Source organism: Phyllobates terribilis, unplaced genomic scaffold (genome assembly GCF_046119375.1).
Source record: "Phyllobates terribilis strain yellow unplaced genomic scaffold, ASM4611937v1 Scaffold_9__5_contigs__length_417890890, whole genome shotgun sequence".
NCBI lineage: Eukaryota > Metazoa > Chordata > Amphibia > Anura > Dendrobatidae > Phyllobates > Phyllobates terribilis.
In genome coordinates this window covers 395,874,728-395,898,729 of record NW_027362769.1, presented here as the reverse complement: position 1 = coordinate 395,898,729, position 24,002 = coordinate 395,874,728, and the positions used below count along the sequence as shown (strand labels likewise).

Sequence of the window (24,002 nt, the reverse complement as noted above, 5' to 3'; positions counted from 1 at the left end):
CAATATTCTAAGTGCGGCCTTACCAGCGCTTTATACAGAGGAAGAACAATGTTCTCATCATATGCCCCTATTCCTCTTCTGATGCATGCCATGACTCTATTTGCCTTCGCAGCTGCTGCCTGACACTGGGCACTCCAATTTAATTTGCTATGAACCAAGACGCCCAGGTCCTTCTCCATGTCAGATTTCCCCAACGGTTTCCCATTTAATATGTATGGGTGACTGCTGTTTTTCTTTCCCATGTGCATGACCTTACATTTATCGGCATTGAACCCCATTTGCCATTTTTTGGCCCAACTCCCCAATATATCTAAATCCTCCTGTAGCTGTGCCCTATCCTCATCTGTATTAACTACTTTACAAAGTTTAGTATCATCTGCAAATATTGCTATTTTACTAGGCAACCCTTCCACTAGATCATTAATAAATATATTAAATAATCTAGGGCCCAAGACAGACCCTTGAGGCCCCCCGCTAGTAACCCTGACACCCCCTGAGCTTACTCCATTGATAACCACCCTCTGCTTTCTATCACTCAGCCAGCTATTTACCCACTTGCACACATTATCCCCCAGACCAAGCATTCTCATTTTATATACCAACCTTTTGTGTGGCATGGTATCAAACGCTTTGGAGAAGTCAAGGTCTACAACATCCACTGACTCTCCCCGGTCCAGCTGTGAGCTCACCTCCTCGTAGAAGGCCATCAGGAGCGATCCCTCATGAATCCATGTTGATATGGAGTTAGACAGTTATTATCATTAAGATATTCTACAATAGCATCTCTAAGAAATCCTTCAAACAATTTACCCACAGCAGACGTTAAGCTGACTGGTCTATAGTTCCCAGGGTCACTTTTAGACCCCTTTTTGAATATTGGTACCACATTTGCTTGGCGCCAGTCTAGTGGGACAGTCCCTGTCCATAAACAGTGGTTGAATATAAGATACAGCGGCCTGTCTATCACATTACTTAACTCTTTTAGTACCCGGGGGTGTATGTCATCTGGGCCTGGTGACTTGTCTATTTTGATATTATTTAGGCGTTTACTTTTATGTTATATGATATCATCCATTATCCTTTCAAAGTACCTAAAATAATAAATGAGGAGGTAAGTGTTGGTGAGTAAAGGTGTAAATCAGATCCACAAGCATCAAACATGGATGATGCTGCAGGAATCGCTATTCCATCTGTGCATCTTTTTTGGACTTGGGGTTTTCGCTGGCGTTTTTTCCCTCGAGTTTCATTAACGCACACGTTTCATGGATTTTGCACAAAGGTCAAAATTGTCTTTTTTGCCTTCAACTGGTTTTACGACTTTTTATTTGCACATTTTACAAAAAAAATGCCCCGGTATAACTTACGAACATAGAATCACTCCGGGGAAGGATGAATGGAGAAGAGTTGTATCCAATATTTAAAAAAAAGTCACAATTCATGAATGAATCTACAACATCTGGAAAAGCCACATTGACGTAAAAGTAAGAAAACTGCTAAACTACAAAAAACAACCTGAAAGAGTCAGAAATCGTTTGCAGAATGTATTGCAAATCAAATAGTCCCTGACTGAGGGGTGTACATGCCAAAAAACTGTCGAGAGTGTGAAGATGGATCAGGCTCTCGATGTCTGTATGTGACCTACAGTATATTCTAGGGAAAATAATTCCTGTCTGCCACATGTAATTCAACAACTGTCCTCTAGAGGGCACTGATATCTGCTGACACTTATACTAGCAGTCTATGGGGAGGAATTCCCATTAAGCCCTATGTAACCAGGTGGTTTTCTAAGCTTCACAAGAGTACCAAAATGGCCGCAATGGGGGGGGGGGGGGTCTTCAGCTCCGATCATTGCTGCTGGAGACAGATACCCCGCTCCTGAGGCTGCTACTGACACATGCACCCTACGTGTGACCTACATGGAAGGGGTTAAGGAAGCTTCTTGTATATAATGATAGTTTACAATCTACGAGGAAATAGTGAGGACATAGAAGGACACTGGGAAGTAAGCTGATTGTCCGGGGTAGCGCATTCCAGAGAACTGGTGCAGCATGAGAAGAGTGTGCGGGCAGTATGGGTATTAATGACGTCACACGTGTTATCGGTGCTTGTCCAAGACCCCATACCATGTAACGTGACATCTGTCTCTGCGCCTCCTGGTTTTCTTTAACTCTCAGCTGTTGCAGATAACTGAGTCAGAAATAACCGGCGGTGGGTGGAGGGGACATATCTTCTGGACCCTCAGGACTGGCAGTCGCCTCCTCCCGCTCCTGGACATTGGGTCTTCATCAGTGGCCCCTCATCCCGGTCTCTGTCTCCTGGACGACTTCTACAGCTCTCGGGTGCGTCTCCCCCTGGCCGGTGTTTGTGGTATTTGGTCGGCAGACGTTGGCTGTCTCTGGTGGTCGGTGGCTATCGCATGTGACCATCGTTGTCTTCTGCTCTGTGGCCATCTCTGTAGCCAGGTCCTATTCCCCCCGGAGGGCAGCTCCTGTCTCTTCCACGACTGCTCAGTGTTTGCTGGTGTCTCTGTCCCATCTCATCTCTGGTCAGTCTGTCTCTTCTGGTCTCTGTCCCATCTCATCTCTGGTCAGTCTGTCTCTTCTCATCTCTGTCTGTCTCTGCTCTGGACAGTCTGTCTCTTCTGGTCTCTGTCTGTCTCTGCTCCAGTCTGTCTCTTCTGGTCTCTGTCTGTCTTTGCTCTGGACAGTCTGTCTCTTCTGGTCTATGTCTGTCTCTGCTCCGGACAGTCTGTCTCTGCTGGTCTATGTCTGTCTCTGCTCCGGACAGTCTGTCTCTTCTGGTCTCTGTCTGTCTGCTCCACTCTGTCTCTGTTCCGGACAGTCTGTCTCTTCTGGTCTCTGTCTGTCTCTGCTCCAGTCTGTCTCTTCTGGTCTCTGTCTGTCTTTGCTCTGGACAGTCTGTCTCTGCTGGTCTATGTCTGTCTCTGCTCCGGACAGTCTGTCTCTTCTGGTCTCTGTCTGTCTCTGCTCCAGTCTGTCTCTGCTGGTCTATGTCTGTCTCTGTTCCGAACAGTCTGTCTCTTCTGGTCTCTGTCTGTCTCTGCTCCAGACAGTCTGTCTCTTCTGGTCTCTGTCTGTCTCTGCTCCAGTCTGTGTCTGCTGGTCTATGTCTGTCTCTGTTCCGGACAGTCTGTCTCTTCTGGTCTCTGTCTTTGCTCTGGACAGTCTGTCTCTTCTAGTCTCTGTCTGTCTCTGCTCCAGTCTGTCTCTTCTGGTCTCTGTCTGTCTCTACTCCGGACAGTCTGTCTCTGCTGGTCTATGTCTGTCTCTGCTCCGGACAGTCTGTCTCTTCTGGTCTCTGTCTGTCTCTGCTCCAGTCTGCCTCTTCTAGTCTCTGTCTGTCTCTGCCCCAGTCTGCCTCTTCTAGTCTCTGTCTGTCTCTGCTCCAGTCTGCCTCTTCTGGTCTCTGTCTGTCTCTGCTCCAGTCTGCCTCTTCTAGTCTCTGTCTGTCTCTGCTCCAGTCTGTCTCTTCTGGTCTCTGTCTGTCTCTACTCCGGACAGTCTGTCTCTGCTGGTCTCTGTCTGTCTCTGTTCCGGACAGTCTGTCTCTTCTGGTCTCTGTCTGTCTCTGCTCCAGTCTGTCTCTGCTGGTCTATGTCTGTCTCTGCTCCGGACAGTCTGTCTCTTCTGGTCTATGTCTGTCTCTGCTCCAGACAGTCTGTCTCTTCTGGTCTCTGTCTGTCTCTGCTGGTCTATGTCTGTCTCTGCTCCGGACAGTCTGTCTCTTCTGGTCTCTGTCTGTGTTTGCTCTGGTCAGTCTGTCTCTTCTGGTCTCTGTCTGTCTTTGCTCTGGACAGTCTGTCTCTGCTGGTCTATGTCTGTCTCTGCTCCGGACAGTCTGTCTCTTCTGGTCTCTGTCTGTGTTTGCTCTGGACAGTCTGTCTCTTCTGGTCTATGTCTGTCTCTGCTCCAGACAGTCTGTCTCTTCTGGTCTCTGTCTGTCTCTGCTCCTGTCTGTCTCTGCTGGTCTATGTCTGTCTCTGTTCCGGACAGTCTGTCTCTTCTGGTCTCTGTCTGTCTCTGCTCCAGACAGTCTGTCTCTGCTGGTCTATGTCTGTCTCTGTTCCGGACAGTCTGTCTCTTCTGGTCTCTGTCTGTCTCTGCTCCGGACAGTCTGTCTCTTCTGGTCTCTGTCTGTCTCTGCTCCGGACAGTCTGTCTCTTCTGGTCTCTGTCTGTCTCTGCTCCGGACAGTCTGTCTCTTCTGGTCTCTGTCTGTCTCTGCTGGTCTATGTCTGTCTCTGTTCCGGACAGTCTGTCTCTTCTGGTCTCTGTCTTTGCTCTGGACAGTCTGTCTCTTCTGGTCTCTGTCTGTCTCTGCTCCAGTCTGTCTCTTCTGGTCTCTGTCTCTGCTCCGGACAGTCTGTCTCTTCTGGTCTCTGTCTGTCTCTGCTCCAGTCTGTCTCTGCTGGTCTATGTCTGTCTGTGCTCCAGTCTGTCTCTGCTGGTCTCTGTCTGTCTTTGCTCTGGACAGTCTGTCTCTGCTGGTCTATGTCTGTCTCTGCTCCGGACAGTCTGTCTCTTCTGGTCTCTGTCTGTGTTTGCTCTGGACAGTCTGTCTCTGCTGGTCTCTGTCTGTCTCTGCTCCAGACAGTCTGTCTCTTCTGGTCTCTGTCTGTCTCTGCTCCAGTCTGTCTCTGCTGGTCTATGTCTGTCTCTGTTCCGAACAGTCTGTCTCTTCTGGTCTCTGTCTGTCTCTGCTCCAGACAGTCTGTCTCTTCTGGTCTCTGTCTGTCTCTGCTCCAGTCTGTGTCTGCTGGTCTATGTCTGTCTTTGCTCTGGACAGTCTGTCTCTGCTGGTGTATGTCTGTCTCTGCTCCGGACAGTCTGTCTCTTCTGGTCTCTGTCTGTGTTTGCTCTGGACAGTCTGTCTCTGCTGGTCTATGTCTCTCTCTGCTCCAGACAGTCTGTCTCTTCTGGTCTCTGTCTGTCTTTGTTCTGGACAGTCTGTCTCTGCTGGTCTATGTCTGTCTCTGCTCCGGACAGTCTGTCTCTTCTGGTCTCTGTCTGTGTTTGCTCTGGACAGTCTGTCTCTGCTGGTCTCTGTCTGTCTCTGCTCCAGACAGTCTGTCTCTTCTGGTCTCTGTCTGTCTCTGCTCCAGTCTGTCTCTGCTGGTCTATGTCTGTCTCTGTTCCGAACAGTCTGTCTCTTCTGGTCTCTGTCTGTCTCTGCTCCAGACAGTCTGTCTCTTCTGGTCTCTGTCTGTCTCTGCTCCAGTCTGTGTCTGCTGGTCTATGTCTGTCTTTGCTCTGGACAGTCTGTCTCTGCTGGTGTATGTCTGTCTCTGCTCCGGACAGTCTGTCTCTTCTGGTCTCTGTCTGTGTTTGCTCTGGACAGTCTGTCTCTGCTGGTCTATGTCTCTCTCTGCTCCAGACAGTCTGTCTCTTCTGGTCTCTGTCTGTCTTTGTTCCGGACAGTCTGTCTCTTCTGGTCTCTGTCTGTCTCTGCTCTGGACAGTCTGTCTCTGCTGGTCTATGTCTGTCTCTGTTCCGGACAGTCTGTCTCTTCTGGTCTCTGTCTGTCTCTGCTCCAGTCTGTGTCTGCTGGTCTATGTCTGTCTCTGTTCCGGACAGTCTGTCTCTGCTGGTCTCTGTCTGTCTCTGTTCCGGACAGTCTGTCTCTGCTGGTCTCTGTCTGTCTCTGCTCCAGTCTGTGTCTGCTGGTCTATGTCTGTCTCTGTTCCGGACAGTCTGTCTCTTCTGGTCTCTGTCTGTGTTTGCTCTGGACAGTCTGTCTCTTCTGGTCTCTGTCTGTCTCTGCTCCAGACAGTCTGTCTCTTCTGGTCTATGTCTGTCTCTGCTCCAGACAGTAGGTCTCTTCTGGTCTCTGTCTGTCTCTGCTCCAGTCTGTCTCTGCTGGTCTATGTCTGTCTCTGCTCCGGACAGTCTGTCTCTTCTGGTCTCTGTCTGTGTTTGCTCTGGTCAGTCTGTCTCTTCTGGTCTCTGTCTGTCTTTGCTCTGGACAGTCTGTCTCTGCTGGAGTATGTCTGTCTCTGCTCCGGACAGTCTGTCTCTTCTGGTCTCTGTCTGTGTTTGCTCTGGACAGTCTGTCTCTGCTGGTCTATGTCTCTCTCTGCTCCAGACAGTCTGTCTCTTCTGGTCTCTGTCTGTCTTTGTTCTGGACAGTCTGTCTCTGCTGGTCTTTGTCTGTCTCTGCTCCGGACAATCTGTCTCTTCTGGTCTCTGTCTGTCTCTGCTCCGGACAGTCTGTCTCTGCTGGTCTATGTCTGTCTCTGTTCCGGACAGTCTGTCTCTTCTGGTCTCTGTCTGTCTCTGTTCCGGACAGTCTGTCTCTGCTGGTCTATGTCTGTCTCTGCTCCAGACAGTCTGTCTCTTCTGGTCTCTGTCTGTCTCTGCTCCGGACAGTCTGTCTCTGCTGGTCTATGTCTGTCTCTGTTCCGGACAGTCTGTCTCTGCTGGTCTCTGTCTGTCTTTGCTCTGGACAGTCTGTCTCTGCTGGTCTATGTCTGTCTCTGCTCCGGACAGTCTGTCTCTTCTGGTCTCTGTCTCTGCTCCAGTCTGTCTCTTCTGGTCTCTGCCTCTGCTCCAGTCTGTCTCTTCTGGTCTCTGTCTGTCTCTGCTCCGGACAGTCTGTCTCTTCTGGTGTCTGTCTCTGTTCCGGACAGTCTGTCTCTTCTGGTGTCTGTCTCTGTTCCGGACAGTCTGTCTCTTCTGGTGTCTGTCTCTGTTCCGGACAGTCTGTCTCTTCTGGTGTCTGTCTGTCTCTGCTCCGGACAGTCTGTCTCTGCTGGTCTATGTCTGTCTCTGTTCCGGACAGTCTGTCTCTTCTGGTGTCTGTCTCTGTTCCGGACAGTCTGTCTCTTCTGGTGTCTGTCTCTGTTCCGGACAGTCTGTCTCTTCTGGTGTCTGTCTCTGTTCCGGACAGTCTGTCTCTTCTGGTGTCTGTCTCTGTTCCGGACAGTCTGTCTCTTCTGGTGTCTGTCTCTGTTCCGGACAGTCTGTCTCTGCTGGTCTATGTCTGTCTCTGCTCCGGACAGTCTGTCTCTGCTGGTCTCTGTCTGTCTCTGCTCCAGTCTGTCTCTTCTGGTCTCTGTCTGTCTTTGCTCTGGACAGTCTGTCTCTGCTGGTCTATGTCTGTCTCTGTTCCGGACAGTCTGTCTCTTCTGGTGTCTGTCTCTGTTCCGGACAGTCTGTCTCTTCTGGTGTCTGTCTCTGTTCCGGACAGTCTGTCTCTTCTGGTGTCTGTCTCTGTTCCGGACAGTCTGTCTCTTCTGGTGTCTGTCTCTGTTCCGGACAGTCTGTCTCTTCTGGTGTCTGTCTCTGTTCCGGACAGTCTGTCTCTTCTGGTGTCTGTCTCTGCTCCAGACAGTCTGTCTCTTCTGGTCTCTGTCTGTCTCTGCTCCGGACAGTCTGTCTCTGCTGGTCTATGTCTGTCTCTGTTCCGGACAGTCTGTCTCTTCTGGTGTCTGTCTTTGCTCTGGACAGTCTGTCTCTTCTGGTGTCTGTCTCTGTTCCGGACAGTCTGTCTCTTCTGGTCTCACCTCTGGGAGAGTAATGCGATAGACAGTCCAGAATCAGACATTGGCAGTCGTCACCTCTCCGGACCATCAGTCGGCCGGCGCCCCCATACACATTAGACCGTCGCCCGGACCTGGTGGTACCAGTGGTTTCGTCTGACATTAGTCTGATGTGTGTGGGGTCTGGTGGGTCGGCGCCGTCTCTTTTGTGTGACTTTCGTCTCTCTTCCGGTCGTTGTCCGTCCTCCCTGGTCAGTGCCTCCATCACTCTGTGGTCTCAGCCGCCTTCTTATGGATCTTCTGTCTCCTCGTTGGTTCTCGGGGTCTTCGCTCTCATACAGTCGATCTCCCCCAGTAATGGCTGATAACAGGGAGCAATAGATTGTATTCACCGATCCTGCAGTCGCCTCTCCCTCTTACCTCCTTTCGGTCGGCGCCTGTTCACATTAGTTGTGTTACTTTCTTGTTACATTGTATTAATGTGGGATCAGTTTTCTGCAGCCTGCAGTGTAAAGAATGGTGGTTTTATAGATCTGCTTATTACAGAGGTCGGGGTGTACATCATTTGGGCCACAGCGCTGTTCTCCATGTTACTATGATTCCTCCGGGTAACTCGACCTCTCCGGCCTTTCCTAATATTCTATTTAAAGCGGCAACGGCCCCCCCCCCTTGAATTCCTGCCATTTTCAGCCTCCCATATCCTGGCAGCTCCTGATTAACCAGTTAAAGCCTCATCTTAAAGGGATTGTACAGGATCTGAAACTACAGCTGCTTTCTTCCAGACAGCGCCACTGCTGTCCACAGGTTGTGTACGGTATTGCAGCTCAGTCCCATTCATCGTGTCATTCCCCCGTGATCAGTGCATGTTGACTTAATGCCATAACCCTTATCTTATAGGAAGCCGTTGGGGCCCCTAACCCGAGAACCCCCCACCGCTAATTGTTGCTTCTTTCCCCCCAGAATGGCGACCCCCCAGCTCGTGCAGGGCATGCAGAATGACCTCACCTGTCAGCTCTGTCTCGAACTCTTCCGATCACCCGTCACCCCAGAATGTGGGCACACGTTCTGCCAAAGCTGCCTGACCGGGGCCCCCAAGGGCCAGGACCAAAATGGCTCCACTCTCTGCCCTACCTGCCAGGCTCCATCCCGTCCTGAGACCCTTCACATCAATCGTCAGCTGGAACATCTGGTCCAAAGCTTCAGGCAGGTGCCGCAGGGGCACTGCCTGGAGCATCTGGACCCGCTGAGCGTCTTCTGCGAGCAGGACAAGGAGCTGATCTGCGGGGTCTGCGCCTCCCTGGGGAAGCACAAGGGGCACAACATCATCACAGCCGCCGAGGCCCACGCCAAGATGAAGGTGAGATTCACGGGGGATTCTACACCAGCAGAATAGTGAGCGCCGCTCTGGAGTATAATACAGGATCAGTAATGTATGTACACAGTGACTGCACCAGCAGAATAGTGAGTGCAGCTCTGGAGTATAATATAGGATGTAACTCAGGATCAGCAATGTAATGTATGTACCCAGTGACTGCACCGGCAGAATAGTGAGTGCAGCTCTGGAGTATAATACAGGATGTAACTCAGGATCAGTAATGTAATGTATGTACACAGTGACTGCACCAGCAGAATAGTGAGTGCAGCTCTGGAGTATAATACAGGACGTAACTCAGGATCAGCAATGTAATGTATGTACCCAGTGACTGCACCGGCAGAATAGTGAGTGCAGCTCTGGAGTATAATACAGGATGTAACTCAGGATCAGTAATGTAATGTATGTACACAGTGACTGCACCAGCAGAATAGTGAGTGCCGCTCTGGAGTATAATACAGGATGTAACTCAGGATCAGCAATGTAATGTATGTACCCAATGACTGCACCGGCAGAATAGTGAGTGCAGCTCTGGAGTATAATACAGGATGTAACTCAGGATCAGCAATGTAATGTATGTACCCAGTGACTGCACCGGCAGAATAGTGAGTGCAGCTCTGGAGTATAATACAGGATGTAACTCAGGATCAGTAATGTAATGTATGTACACAGTGACTGCACCAGCAGAATAGTGAGTGCAGCTCTGGAGTATAATACAGGATGTAACTCAGGATCAGTAATGTAATGTATGTACACAGTGACTGCACCAGCAGAATAGTGAGTGCAGCTCTGGAGTATAATACAGGATGTAACTCAGGATCAGTAATGTAATGTATGTACCCATTGACTGCACCAGCAGAATAGTGAGTGCAGCTCTGGAGTATAATACAGGATGTAACTCAGGATCAGTAATGTAATGTATGTACACAGTGACTGCACCAGCAGAATAGTGAGTGCAGCTCTGGAGTATAATACAGGACGTAACTCAGGATCAGCAATGTAATGTATGTACCCAGTGACTGCACCGGCAGAATAGTGAGTGCAGCTCTGGAGTATAATACAGGATGTAACTCAGGATCAGTAATGTAATGTATGTACACAGTGACTGCACCAGCAGAATAGTGAGTGCCGCTCTGGAGTATAATACAGGATGTAACTCAGGATCAGTAATGTAATGTATGTACACAGTGACTGCACCAGCAGAATAGTGAGTGCCGCTCTGGAGTATAATACAGGAGGTAACTCAGGATCAGTAATGTAATGTATGTACACAGTGACTGCACCAGCAGAATAGTGAGTGCAGCTCTGGGGTATAATACAGGATGTAACTCAGGATCAGTAATGTAATTGATGTACACAGTGACTGCACCAGCAGAATAGTGAGTGCAGCTCTGGAATATAATACAGGAGACACAGTGACTGCACCAGCAGAATAGTGAGTGCAGCTCTGGAGTATAATACAGGATGTAACTCAGGATCAGTAATGTAATGTATGCACACAGTGACTGCACCAGCAGAATAGTGAGTGCAGCTCTGGAGTATAATACAGGATGTAACTCAGGATCAGTAATGTAATGTATGTACACAGTGACTGCACCAGCAGAATAGTGAGTGCAGCTCTGGGGTATAATACAGGATGTAACTCAGGATCAGTAATGTAATGTATGTACACAGTGACTGCACCAGCAGAATAGTGAGTGCAGCTCTGGAGTATAATACAGGATGTAACTCAGGATCAGTAATGTAATGTATGTTCACAGTGACTGCACCAGCAGAATAGTGAGTGCAGCTCTGGAGTATAATACAGGATGTAACTCAGGATCAGTAATGTAATGTATGTACACAGTGACTGCACCAGCAGGATAGTGAGTGCAGCTCTGGCGTATAATACAGGAGGTAACTCAGGATCAGTAATGTAATGTATGTACACAGTGACTGCACCAGCAGAATAGTGAGTGCAGCTCTGGAGTATAATACAGGATGTAACTCAGGATCAGTAATGTAATGTATGTACACAGTGACTCCACCAGCAGAATAGTGAGTGCAGCTCTGGGGTATAATACAGGATGTAACTCAGGATCAGTAATGTAATGTATGTACACAGTGACTGCACCAGCAGAATAGTGAGTGCAGCTCTGGAGTATAATACAGGATGTAACTCAGGATCAGTAATGTAATGTATGTACACAGTGACTGCACCAGCAGAATAGTGAGTGCAGCTCTGGAGTATAATACAGGAAGTAACTCAGGATCAGTAATGTAATGTATGTACACAGTGACTGCACCAGCAGAATAGTGAGTGCAGCTCTGGAGTATAATACAGGATGTAACTCAGGATCAGTAATGTAATGTATGTACACAGTGATTGCACCGGCAGAATAGTGAGTGCAGCTCTGGAGTATAATACAGGATGTAACTCAGGATCAGTAATGTAATGTATGTACACAGTGACTCCACCAGCAGAATAGTGAGTGCAGCTCTGGAGTATAATACAGGATGTAACTCAGGATCAGTAATGTAATGTATGTACACTGTGACTGCACCAGCAGAATAGTGAGTGCAGCTCTGGAGTATAATACAGAATGTAACTCAGGATCAGTAATGTAATGTATGTACACAGTGACTGTACCAGCAGAATAGTGAGTGCAGCTCTGGAGTATAATACAGGATGTAACTCAGGATCAGTAATGTAATGTATGTACACAGTGATTGCACCAGCAGAATAGTGAGTGCAGCTCTGGAGTATAATACAGGATGTAACTCAGGATCAGTAATGTAATGTATGTTCACAGTGACTGCACCAGCAGAATAGTGAGTGCAGCTCTGGAGTATAATACAGGATGTAACTCAGGATCAGTAATGTAATGTGTGTACACTGTGACTGCACCAGCAGAATAGTGAGTGCAGCTCTGGAGTATAATACAGGATGTAACTCAGGATCAGTAATGTAATATATGTACACAGTGACTGCACCAGCAGAATAGTGAGTGCAGCTCTGGGGTATAATACAGGATGTAACTCAGGATCAGTAATGTAATGTATGTACACAGTGACTGCACCAGCAGAATAATGAGCGCAGCTCTGGAGTATAATACAGGATGTAACTCAGGATCAGTAATGTAATGTATGTACACATTGACTGCACCAGCAGAATAGTGAGTGCAGCTCTGGAGTATAATACAGGATGTAACTCAGGATCAGTAATGTAATGTATGTACACAGTGACTGCACCAGCAGAATAGTGAGTGCAGCTCTGGAGTATAATACAGGATGTAACTCAGGATCAGTAATGTAATGTATGTACACAGTGACTGCACCAGCAGAATAGTGAGTGCAGCTCTGGAGTATAATACAGGATGTAACTCAGGATCAGTAATGTAATGTATGTACACAGTGACTGCACCAGCAGAATAGTGAGTGGAGCTCTGGAGTATAATACAGGATGTAACTCAGGATCAGTAATGTAATGTATGTACACAGTGACTGCACCAGCAGAATAGTGAGTGCAGCTCTGGAGTATAATACAGGATGTAACTCAGGATCAGTAATGTAATGTATGTACACAGTGACTGCACCAGCAGAATAGTGAGTGCAGCTCTGGAGTATAATACAGGATGTAACTCAGGATCAGTAATGTATGTGCACAGTGACTGCACCAGCAGAATAGTGAGTGCAGCTCTGGAGTATAATACAGGATGTAACTCAGGATCAGTAATGTAATGTATGCACACAGTGACTGCACCAGCAGAATAGTGAGTGCAGCTCTGGGGTATAATACAGGATGTAACTCAGGATCAGTAATGTAATGTATGTACACAGTGACTCCACCAGCAGAATAGTGAGTGCAGCTCTGGAGTATAATACAGGATGTAACTCAGGATCAGTAATGTATGTACACAATGACTGCACCAGCAGAATAGTGAGTGCAGCTCTGGGGTATAATACAGGATGTAACTCAGGATCAGTAATGTAATGTATGTACACAGTGACTGCACCAGCAGAATAGTGAGTGAAGCTCTGGGGTATAATACAGGATGTAACTCAGGATCAGTAATGTAATGTATGTACACAGTGACTCCACCAGCAGAATAGTGAGTGCAGCTCTGGAGTATAATACAGGATGTAACTCAGGATCAGTAATGTATGTGCACAGTGACTGCACCAGCAGAATAGTGAGTGCAGCTCTGGAGTATAATACAGAATGTAACTCAGGATCAGTACAGGATCAGTAATGTAATGTATGTACACAGTGACTGCACCATCAGAATAGTGAGTGCAGCTCTGGAGTATAATACAGGATGTAACTCAGGATCAGTAATGTAATGTATGTACACAGTGACTCCACCAGCAGAATAGTGAGTGCAGCTCTGGAGTATAATACAGGATGTAACTCAGGATCAGTAATGTATGTGCACAGTGACTGCACCAGCAGAATAGTGAGTGCAGCTCTGGAGTATAATACAGGATGTAACTCAGGATCAGTACAGGATCAGTAATGTAATGTATGTACATAGTGACTGCACCAGCAGAATAGTGAGTGCAGCTCTGGAGTATAATACAGGATGTAACTCAGGATCAGCAATGTAATGTATGTACCCAGTGACTGCACCGGCAGAATAGTGAGTGCAGCTCTGGAGTATAATACAGGATGTAACTCAGGATCAGTAATGTAATGTATGTACACAGTGACTGCACCAGCAGAATAGTGAGTGCAGCTCTGGAGTATAATACAGGATGTAACTCAGGATCAGTAATGTAATGTATGTACCCAGTGACTGCACCAGCAGAATAGTGAGTGCAGCTCTGGAGTATAATACAGGATGTAACTCAGGATCAGTAATGTAATGTATGTACACAGTGACTGCACCAGCAGAATAGTGAGTGCAGCTCTGGAGTATAATACAGGACGTAACTCAGGATCAGCAATGTAATGTATGTACCCAGTGACTGCACCGGCAGAATAGTGAGTGCAGCTCTGGAGTATAATACAGGATGTAACTCAGGATCAGTAATGTAATGTATGTACACAGTGACTGCACCAGCAGAATAGTGAGTGCCGCTCTGGAGTATAATACAGGATGTAACTCAGGATCAGCAATGTAATGTATGTACCCAATGACTGCACCGGCAGAATAGTGAGTGCAGCTCTGGAGTATAATACAGGATGTAACTCAGGATCAGCAATGTAATGTATGTACCCAGTGACTGCACCGGCAGAATAGTGAGTGCCGCTCTGGAGTATAATACAGGATGTAACTCAGGATCAGTAATGTAATGTATGTACCCAGTGACTGCACCAGCAGAATAGTGAGTGCCGCTCTGGAGTATAATACAGGATGTAACTCAGGATCAGTAATGTAATGTATGTACACAGTGACTGCACCAGCAGAATAGTGAGTGCCGCTCTGGAGTATAATACAGGAGGTAACTCAGGATCAGTAATGTAATGTATGTACACAGTGACTGCACCAGCAGAATAGTGAGTGCAGCTCTGGGGTATAATACAGGATGTAACTCAGGATCAGTAATGTAATTGATGTACACAGTGACTGCACCAGCAGAATAGTGAGTGCAGCTCTGGAATATAATACAGGAGACACAGTGACTGCACCAGCAGAATAGTGAGTGCAGCTCTGGAGTATAATACAGGATGTAACTCAGGATCAGTAATGTAATGTATGCACACAGTGACTGCACCAGCAGAATAGTGAGTGCAGCTCTGGAGTATAATACAGGATGTAACTCAGGATCAGTAATGTAATGTATGTACACAGTGACTGCACCAGCAGAATAGTGAGTGCAGCTCTGGGGTATAATACAGGATGTAACTCAGGATCAGTAATGTAATGTATGTACACAGTGACTGCACCAGCAGAATAGTGAGTGCAGCTCTGGAGTATAATACAGGATGTAACTCAGGATCAGTAATGTAATGTATGTTCACAGTGACTGCACCAGCAGAATAGTGAGTGCAGCTCTGGAGTATAATACAGGATGTAACTCAGGATCAGTAATGTAATGTATGTACACAGTGACTGCACCAGCAGGATAGTGAGTGCAGCTCTGGAGTATAATACAGGAGGTAACTCAGGATCAGTAATGTAATGTATGTACACAGTGACTGCACCAGCAGAATAGTGAGTGCAGCTCTGGAGTATAATACAGGATGTAACTCAGGATCAGTAATGTAATGTATGTACACAGTGACTCCACCAGCAGAATAGTGAGTGCAGCTCTGGGGTATAATACAGGATGTAACTCAGGATCAGTAATGTAATGTATGTACACAGTGACTGCACCAGCAGAATAGTGAGTGCAGCTCTGGAGTATAATACAGGATGTAACTCAGGATCAGTAATGTAATGTATGTACACAGTGACTGCACCAGCAGAATAGTGAGTGCAGCTCTGGAGTATAATACAGGAAGTAACTCAGGATCAGTAATGTAATGTATGTACACAGTGACTGTACCAGCAGAATAGTGAGTGCAGCTCTGGAGTATAATACAGGATGTAACTCAGGATCAGTAATGTAATGTATGTACACAGTGATTGCACCAGCAGAATAGTGAGTGCAGCTCTGGAGTATAATACAGGATGTAACTCAGGATCAGTAATGTAATGTATGTACACAGTGACTCCACCAGCAGAATAGTGAGTGCAGCTCTGGAGTATAATACAGGATGTAACTCAGGATCAGTAATGTAATGTATGTACACTGTGACTGCACCAGCAGAATAGTGAGTGCAGCTCTGGAGTATAATACAGAATGTAACTCAGGATCAGTAATGTAATGTATGTACACAGTGACTGTACCAGCAGAATAGTGAGTGCAGCTCTGGAGTATAATACAGGATGTAACTCAGGATCAGTAATGTAATGTATGTACACAGTGATTGCACCAGCAGAATAGTGAGTGCAGCTCTGGAGTATAATACAGGATGTAACTCAGGATCAGTAATGTAATGTATGTTCACAGTGACTGCACCAGCAGAATAGTGAGTGCAGCTCTGGAGTATAATACAGGATGTAACTCAGGATCAGTAATGTAATGTGTGTACACTGTGACTGCACCAGCAGAATAGTGAGTGCAGCTCTGGAGTATAATACAGGATGTAACTCAGGATCAGTAATGTAATGTATGTACACAGTGACTGCACCAGCAGAATAATGAGCGCAGCTCTGGAGTATAATACAGGATGTAACTCAGGATCAGTAATGTAATGTATGTACACATTGACTGCACCAGCAGAATAGTGAGTGCAGCTCTGGAGTATAATACAGGATGTAACTCAGGATCAGTAATGTAATGTATGTACACAGTGACTGCACCAGCAGAATAGTGAGTGCAGCTCTGGAGTATAATACAGGATGTAACTCAGGATCAGTAATGTAATGTATGTACACAGTGACTGCACCAGCAGAATAGTGAGTGGAGCTCTGGAGTATAATACAGGATGTAACTCAGGATCAGTAATGTAATGTATGTACACAGTGACTGCACCAGCAGAATAGTGAGTGCAGCTCTGGAGTATAATACAGGATGTAACTCAGGATCAGTAATGTAATGTATGTACACAGTGACTGCACCAGCAGAATAGTGAGTGCAGCTCTGGAGTATAATACAGGATGTAACTCAGGATCAGTAATGTATGTGCACAGTGACTGCACCAGCAGAATAGTGAGTGCAGCTCTGGAGTATAATACAGGATGTAACTCAGGATCAGTAATGTAATGTATGTACATAGTGACTGCACCAGCAGAATAGTGAGTGCAGCTCTGGAGTATAATACAGGATGTAACTCAGGATCAGTAATGTAATGTATGTACACAGTGACTGCACCAGCAGAATAGTGAGTGCAGCTCTGGGGTATAATACAGGATGTAACTCAGGATCAGTAATGTAATGTATGTACACAGTGACTCCACCAGCAGAATAGTGAGTGCAGCTCTGGAGTATAATACAGGATGTAACTCAGGATCAGTAATGTATGTACACAATGACTGCACCAGCAGAATAGTGAGTGCAGCTCTGGGGTATAATACAGGATGTAACTCAGGATCAGTAATGTAATGTATGTACACAGTGACTGCACCAGCAGAATAGTGAGTGAAGCTCTGGGGTATAATACAGGATGTAACTCAGGATCAGTAATGTAATGTATGTACACAGTGACTCCACCAGCAGAATAGTGAGTGCAGCTCTGGAGTATAATACAGGATGTAACTCAGGATCAGTAATGTATGTGCACAGTGACTGCACCAGCAGAATAGTGAGTGCAGCTCTGGAGTATAATACAGAATGTAACTCAGGATCAGTACAGGATCAGTAATGTAATGTATGTACACAGTGACTGCACCATCAGAATAGTGAGTGCAGCTCTGGAGTATAATACAGGATGTAACTCAGGATCAGTAATGTAATGTATGTACACAGTGACTCCACCAGCAGAATAGTGAGTGCAGCTCTGGAGTATAATACAGGATGTAACTCAGGATCAGTAATGTATGTGCACAGTGACTGCACCAGCAGAATAGTGAGTGCAGCTCTGGAGTATAATACAGGATGTAACTCAGGATCAGTAATGTAATGTATGTACATAGTGACTGCACCAGCAGAATAGTGAGTGCAGCTCTGGAGAATAATACAGGATGTAACTCAGGATCAGTAATGTAATGTATGTACACAGTGACTCCACCAGCAGAATAGTGAGTGCAGCTCTGGAGTATAATACAGGATGTAACTCAGGATCAGTAATGTAATGTATGTACACAGTGACTGCACCAGCAGAATAGTGAGCGCAGCTCTGGAGTATAATACAGGATGTAACTCAGGATCAGTAATGTAATGTATGTACACAGTGACTGCACCAGCAGAATAGTGAGTGCAGCTCTGGGGTATAATACAGGATGTAACTCAGGATCAGTAATGTAATGTATGTACACAGTGACTCCACCAGCAGAATAGTGAGTGCAGCTCTGGAGTATAATACAGGATGTAACTCAGGATCAGTAATGTAATGTATGTACACAGTGACTGCACCAGCAGAATAGTGAGTGCAGCTCTGGAGTATAATACAGGATGTAACTCAGGATCAGTAATGTAATGTATGTACACAATGACTGCACAAGCAGAATAGTGAGTGCAGCTCTGGAGTATAATACAGGAGGTAACTCAGGATCAGTAATGTAATGTATGTACACAGTGACTGCACCAGCAGAATAGTGAGTGCAGCTCTGGAGTATAATACAGGATGTAACTCAGGATCAGTAATGTAATGTATATACACAGTGACTGCACCAGCAGAATAGTGAGTGCAGCTCTGGAGTACAATACAGGATGTAACTCAGGATCAGTAATGTAATGTATGTACACAGTGACTGCACCAGCAGAATAGTGAGTGCAGCTCTGGAGTACAATACAGGATGTAACTCAGGATCAGTAATGTAATGTATGTACACAGTGACTGCACCAGCAGAATAGTGAGTGCAGCTCTGGGGTATAATACAGGATGTAACTCAGGATCAGTAATGTAATGTATGTACACAGTGACTGCACCAGCAGAATAGTGAGTGCAGCTCTGGAGTATAATACAGGATGTAACTCAGGATCAGTAATGTAATGTATGTACACAGTGACTCCACCAGCAGAATAGTGAGTGCAGCTCTGGAGTATAATACAGGATGTAACTCAGGATCAGTAATGTAATGTATGTACACAGTGACTGCACCAGCAGAATAGTGAGTGCAGCTCTGGAGTACAATACAGGATGTAACTCAGGATCAGTAATGTAATGTATGTACACAGTGACTGCACCAGCAGAATAGTGAGTGCAGCTCTGGGGTATAATACAGGATGTAACTCAGGATCAGTAATGTAATGTATGTACACAGTGACTGCACCAGCAGAATAGTGAGTGCAGCTCTGGAGTATAATACAGGATGTAACTCAGGATCAGTAATGTAATGTATGTACACAGTGACTCCACCAGCAGAATAGTGAGTGCAGCTCTGGAGTATAATACAGGATGTAACTCAGGATCAGTAATGTAATGTATGTACACAATGACTGCACCAGCAGAATAGTGAGTGCAGCTCTGGAGTATAATACAGGATGTAACTCAGGATCAGTAATGTATGTACACAATGACTGCACCAGCAGAATAGTGAGTGCAGCTCTGGAGTATAATACAGGATGTAACTCAGGATCAGTAATGTAATGTATGTACACAGTGACTGCACCAGCAGAATAGTGAGTGCAGCTCTGTAGTATAATACAGGATGTAACTCAGGATCAGTAATGTAATGTATGTACACAGTGACTGCACCAGCAGAATAGTGAGTGCAGCTCTGGAGTATAATACAGGATGTAACTCAGGATCAGTAATGTAATGTATGTACATAGTGACTGCAACAGCAGAATAGTGAGTGCAGCTCTGGGGTATAATACAGGATGTAACTCAGGATCAGTAATGTATGTACACAGTGACTGCACCAGCAGAATAGTGAGTGCAGCTCTGGAGTATAATACAGGAGGTAACTCAGGATCAGTAATGTAATGTATGAACGCAGTGACTGCACCAGCAGAATAGTGAGTGCAGCTCTGGAGTATAATACAGGATTTAACTCAGGATCAGTAATGTAATGTATGTACACAGTGACTGCACCAGCAGAATAGTGAGTGCAGCTCTGGAGTATAATACAGGATGTAACTCAGGATCAGTAATGTAATGTATGTACACAAGGACAGCTCCAGCAGAATAGTGAGCGCAGCTCTGGAGTATAATACAGGATGTAACTCAGGATCAGTAATGTAATGTATGTACACAGTGACTGCACCAGCAGAATAGTGAGTGCAGCTCTGGGGTATAATACAGGATGTAACTCAGGATCAGCAATGTAATGTATGTACACAGTGACTGCACCAGCAGAATAGTGAGTGCAGCTCTGGGGTATAATACAGGATGTAACTCAGGATCAGTAATGTAATGTATGTACACAGTGACTGCACCAGCAGAATAGTGAGTGCAGCTCTGGAGTATAATACAGGATGTAACTCAGGATCAGCAATGTAATGTATGTACCCAGTGACTGCACCGCCAGAATAGTGAGTGCAGCTCTGGAGTATAATACAGGATGTAACTCAGGATCAGCAATGTAATGTATGTACCCAGTGACTGCACCGGCAGAATAGTGAGTGCAGCTCTGGAGTATAATACAGGATGTAACTCAGGATCAGTAATGTAATGTATGTACACAGTGACTGCACCAGCAGAATAGTGAGTGCAGCTCTGGAGTATAATACAGGAGGTAACTCAGGATCAGTAATGTAATGTATGTACACAGTGACTGCACCAGCAGAATAGTGAGTGCAGCTCTGGGGTATAATACAGGATGTAACTCAGGATCAGTAATGTAATGGATGTACACAGTGACTGCACCAGCAGAATAGTGAGTGCAGCTCTGGAGTATAATACAGGAGACACAGTGACTGCACCAGCAGAATAGTGAGTGCAGCTCTGGAGTATAATACAGGATGTAACTCAGGATCAGTAATGTAATGTATGCACACAGTGACTGCACCAGCAGAATAGTGAGTGCAGCTCTGGAGTATAATACAGGATGTAACTCAGGATCAGTAATGTAATGTATGTACACAGTGACTGCACCAGCAGGATAGTGAGTGCAGCTCTGGAGTATAATACAGGATGTAACTCAGGATCAGTAATGTAATGTATGTACACAGTGACTGCACCAGCAGAATAGTGAGTGCAGCTCTGGGGTATAATACAGGATGTAACTCAGGATCAGTAATGTAATGTATGTACACAGTGACTGCACCAGCAGAATAGTGAGTGCAGCTCTGGAGTATAATACAGGATGTAACTCAGGATCAGTAATGTAATGTATGTACACAGTGACTGCACCAGCAGGATAGTGAGTGCAGCTCTGGAGTATAATACAGGATGTAACTCAGGATCAGTAATGTAATGTATGTACACAGTGACTGCACCAGCAGAATAGTGAGTGCAGCTCTGGGGTATAATACAGGATGTAACTCAGGATCAGTAATGTAATGTATGTACACAGTGACTGCACCAGCAGAATAGTGAGTGCAGCTCTGGAGTATAATACAGGATGTAACTCATAATCAGTAATGTAATGTATGTTCACAGTGACTGCACCAGCAGAATAGTGAGTGCAGCTCTGGAGTATAATACAGGATGTAACTCAGGATCAGTAATGTAATGTATGTACACAGTGACTGCACCAGCAGGATAGTGAGTGCAGCTCTGGAGTATAATACAGGAGGTAACTCAGGATCAGTAATGTAATGTATGTACACAGTGACTGCACCAGCAGAATAGTGAGTGCAGCTCTGGAGTATAATACAGGATGTAACTCAGGATCAGTAATGTAATGTATGTACACTGTGACTGCACCAGCAGAATAGTGAGTGCAGCTCTGGAGTATAATACAGGATGTAACTCAGGATCAGTAATGTAATGTATGTACACAGTGACTCCACCAGCAGAATAGTGAGTGCAGCTCTGGAGTATAATACAGGATGTAACTCAGGATCAGTAATGTAATGTATGTACACTGTGACTGCACCAGCAGAATAGTGAGTGCAGCTCCGGAGTATAATACAGGATGTAACTCAGGATCAGTAATGTAATGTATGTACACTGTGACTGCACCAGCAGAATAGTGAGTGCAGCTCTGGAGTATAATACAGGATGTAACTCAGGATCAGTAATGTAATGTATGTTCACAGTGACTGCACCAGCAGAATAGTGAGTGCAGCTCTGGAGTATAATACAGGATGTAACTCAGGATCAGTAATGTAATGTGTGTACACTGTGACTGCACCAGCAGAATAGTGAGTGCAGCTCTGGAGTATAATACAGGATGTAACTCAGGATCAGTAATGTAATGTATGTACACAGTGACTGCACCAGCAGAATAATGAGCGCAGCTCTGGAGTATAATACAGGATGTAGCTCAGGATCAGTAATGTAATGTATGTACACAGTGACTGCACCAGCAGAATAGTGAGTGCAGCTCTGGAGTATAATACAGGATGTAACTCAGGATCAGTAATGTAATGTATGTACACAGTGACTGCACCAGCAGAATAGTGAGTGCAGCTCTGGAGTATAATACAGGATGTAACTCAGGATCAGTAATGTAATGTATGTACACAGTGACTGCACCAGCAGAATAGTGAGTGCAGCTCTGGAGTATAATACAGGATGTAACTCAGGATCAGTAATGTAATGTATGTACACAGTGACTGCACCAGCAGAATAGTGAGTGGAGCTCTGGAGTATAATACAGGATGTAACTCAGGATCAGTAATGTAATGTATGTACACAGTGACTGCACCAGCAGAATAGTGAGTGCAGCTCTAGAGTATAATACAGGATGTAACTCAGGATCAGTAATGTAATGTATGTACACAGTGATTGCACCAGCAGAATAGTGAGTGCAGCTCTGGAGTATAATACAGGATGTAACTCAGGATCAGTAATGTAATGTATGTACACAGTGACTCCACCAGCAGAATAGTGAGTGCAGCTCTGGAGTATAATACAGGATGTAACTCAGGATCAGTAATGTAATGTATGTACACAGTGACTGCACCAGCAGAATAGTGAGTGCAGCTCTGGAGTATAATACAGGATGTAACTCAGGATCAGTAATGTAATGTATGTACACAGTGATTGCACCAGCAGAATAGTGAGTGCAGCTCTGGAGTATAATACAGGATGTAACTCAGGATCAGTAATGTATGTGCACAGTGACTGCACCAGCAGAATAGTGAGTGCAGCTCTGGAGTATAATACAGGATGTAACTCAGGATCAGTACAGGATCAGTAATGTAATGTATGTACATAGTGACTGCACCAGCAGAATAGTGAGTGCAGCTCTGGAGTATAATACAGGATGTAACTCAGGATCAGTAATGTAATGTATGTACACAGTGACTGCACCAGCAGAATAGTGAGTGCAGCTCTGGAGTATAATACAGGATGTAACTCAGGATCAGTAATGTATGTGCACAGTGACTGCACCAGCAGAATAGTGAGTGCAGCTCTGGAGTATAATACAGGATGTAACTCAGGATCAGTACAGGATCAGTAATGTAATGTATGTACATAGTGACTGCACCAGCAGAATAGTGAGTGCAGCTCTGGAGTATAATACAGGATGTAACTCAGGATCAGTAATGTAATGTATGTACACAGTGACTGCACCAGCAGAATAGTGAGTGCAGCTCTGGGGTATAATACAGGATGTAACTCAGGATCAGTAATGTAATGTATGTACACAGTGACTCCACCAGCAGAATAGTGAGTGCAGCTCTGGAGTATAATACAGGATGTAACTCAGGATCAGTAATGTATGTACACAATGACTGCACCAGCAGAATAGTGAGTGCAGCTCTGGGGTATAATACAGGATGTAACTCAGGATCAGTAATGTAATGTATGTACACAGTGACTGCACCAGCAGAATAGTGAGTGCAGCTCTGGGGTATAATACAGGATGTAACTCAGGATCAGTAATGTAATGTATGTACACAGTGACTCCACCAGCAGAATAGTGAGTGCAGCTCTGGAGTATAATACAGGATGTAACTCAGGATCAGTAATGTATGTACACAATGACTGCACCAGCAGAATAGTGAGTGCAGCTCTGGGGTATAATACAGGATGTAACTCAGGATCAGTAATGTAATGTATGTACACAGTGACTGCACCAGCAGAATAGTGAGTGCAGCTCTGGGGTATAATACAGGATGTAACTCAGGATCAGTAATGTAATGTATGTACACAGTGACTCCACCAGCAGAATAGTGAGTGCAGCACTGGAGTATAATACAGGATGTAACTCAGGATCAGTAATGTATGTGCACAGTGACTGCACCAGCAGAATAGTGAGTGCAGCTCTGGAGTATAATACAGGATGTAACTCAGGATCAGTAATGTAATGTATGTACATAGTGACTGCACCAGCAGAATAGTGAGTGCAGCTCTGGAGTATAATACAGGATGTAACTCAGGATCAATAATGTAATGTATGTACATAGTGACTGCACCAGCAGAATAGTGAGTGCAGCTCTGGAG

The 24,002-nt window shown here is 45.6% G+C and overlaps 1 protein-coding gene across 2 annotated transcripts in view; it reads left to right on the top strand.

Moving 5' to 3' along the window:
• Positions 1-24,002, top strand: part of TRIM72 (tripartite motif containing 72) — a 43,387-nt gene that overhangs the window by 4,363 nt on the left and 15,022 nt on the right. The window contains exons 1-2 of one of the 2 annotated variants that reach the window (XM_073648807.1): positions 2,173-2,339; positions 8,458-8,854. In XM_073648807.1, the coding sequence (XP_073504908.1) occupies positions 8,459-8,854 (396 nt within the window). In that variant the 5' untranslated portion in view covers positions 2,173-2,339; position 8,458. Of the gene's footprint in view, positions 1-2,172; positions 2,340-8,457; positions 8,855-24,002 lie in introns of those variants that run through there. The other variant, XM_073648808.1, reaches the window with a different exon arrangement.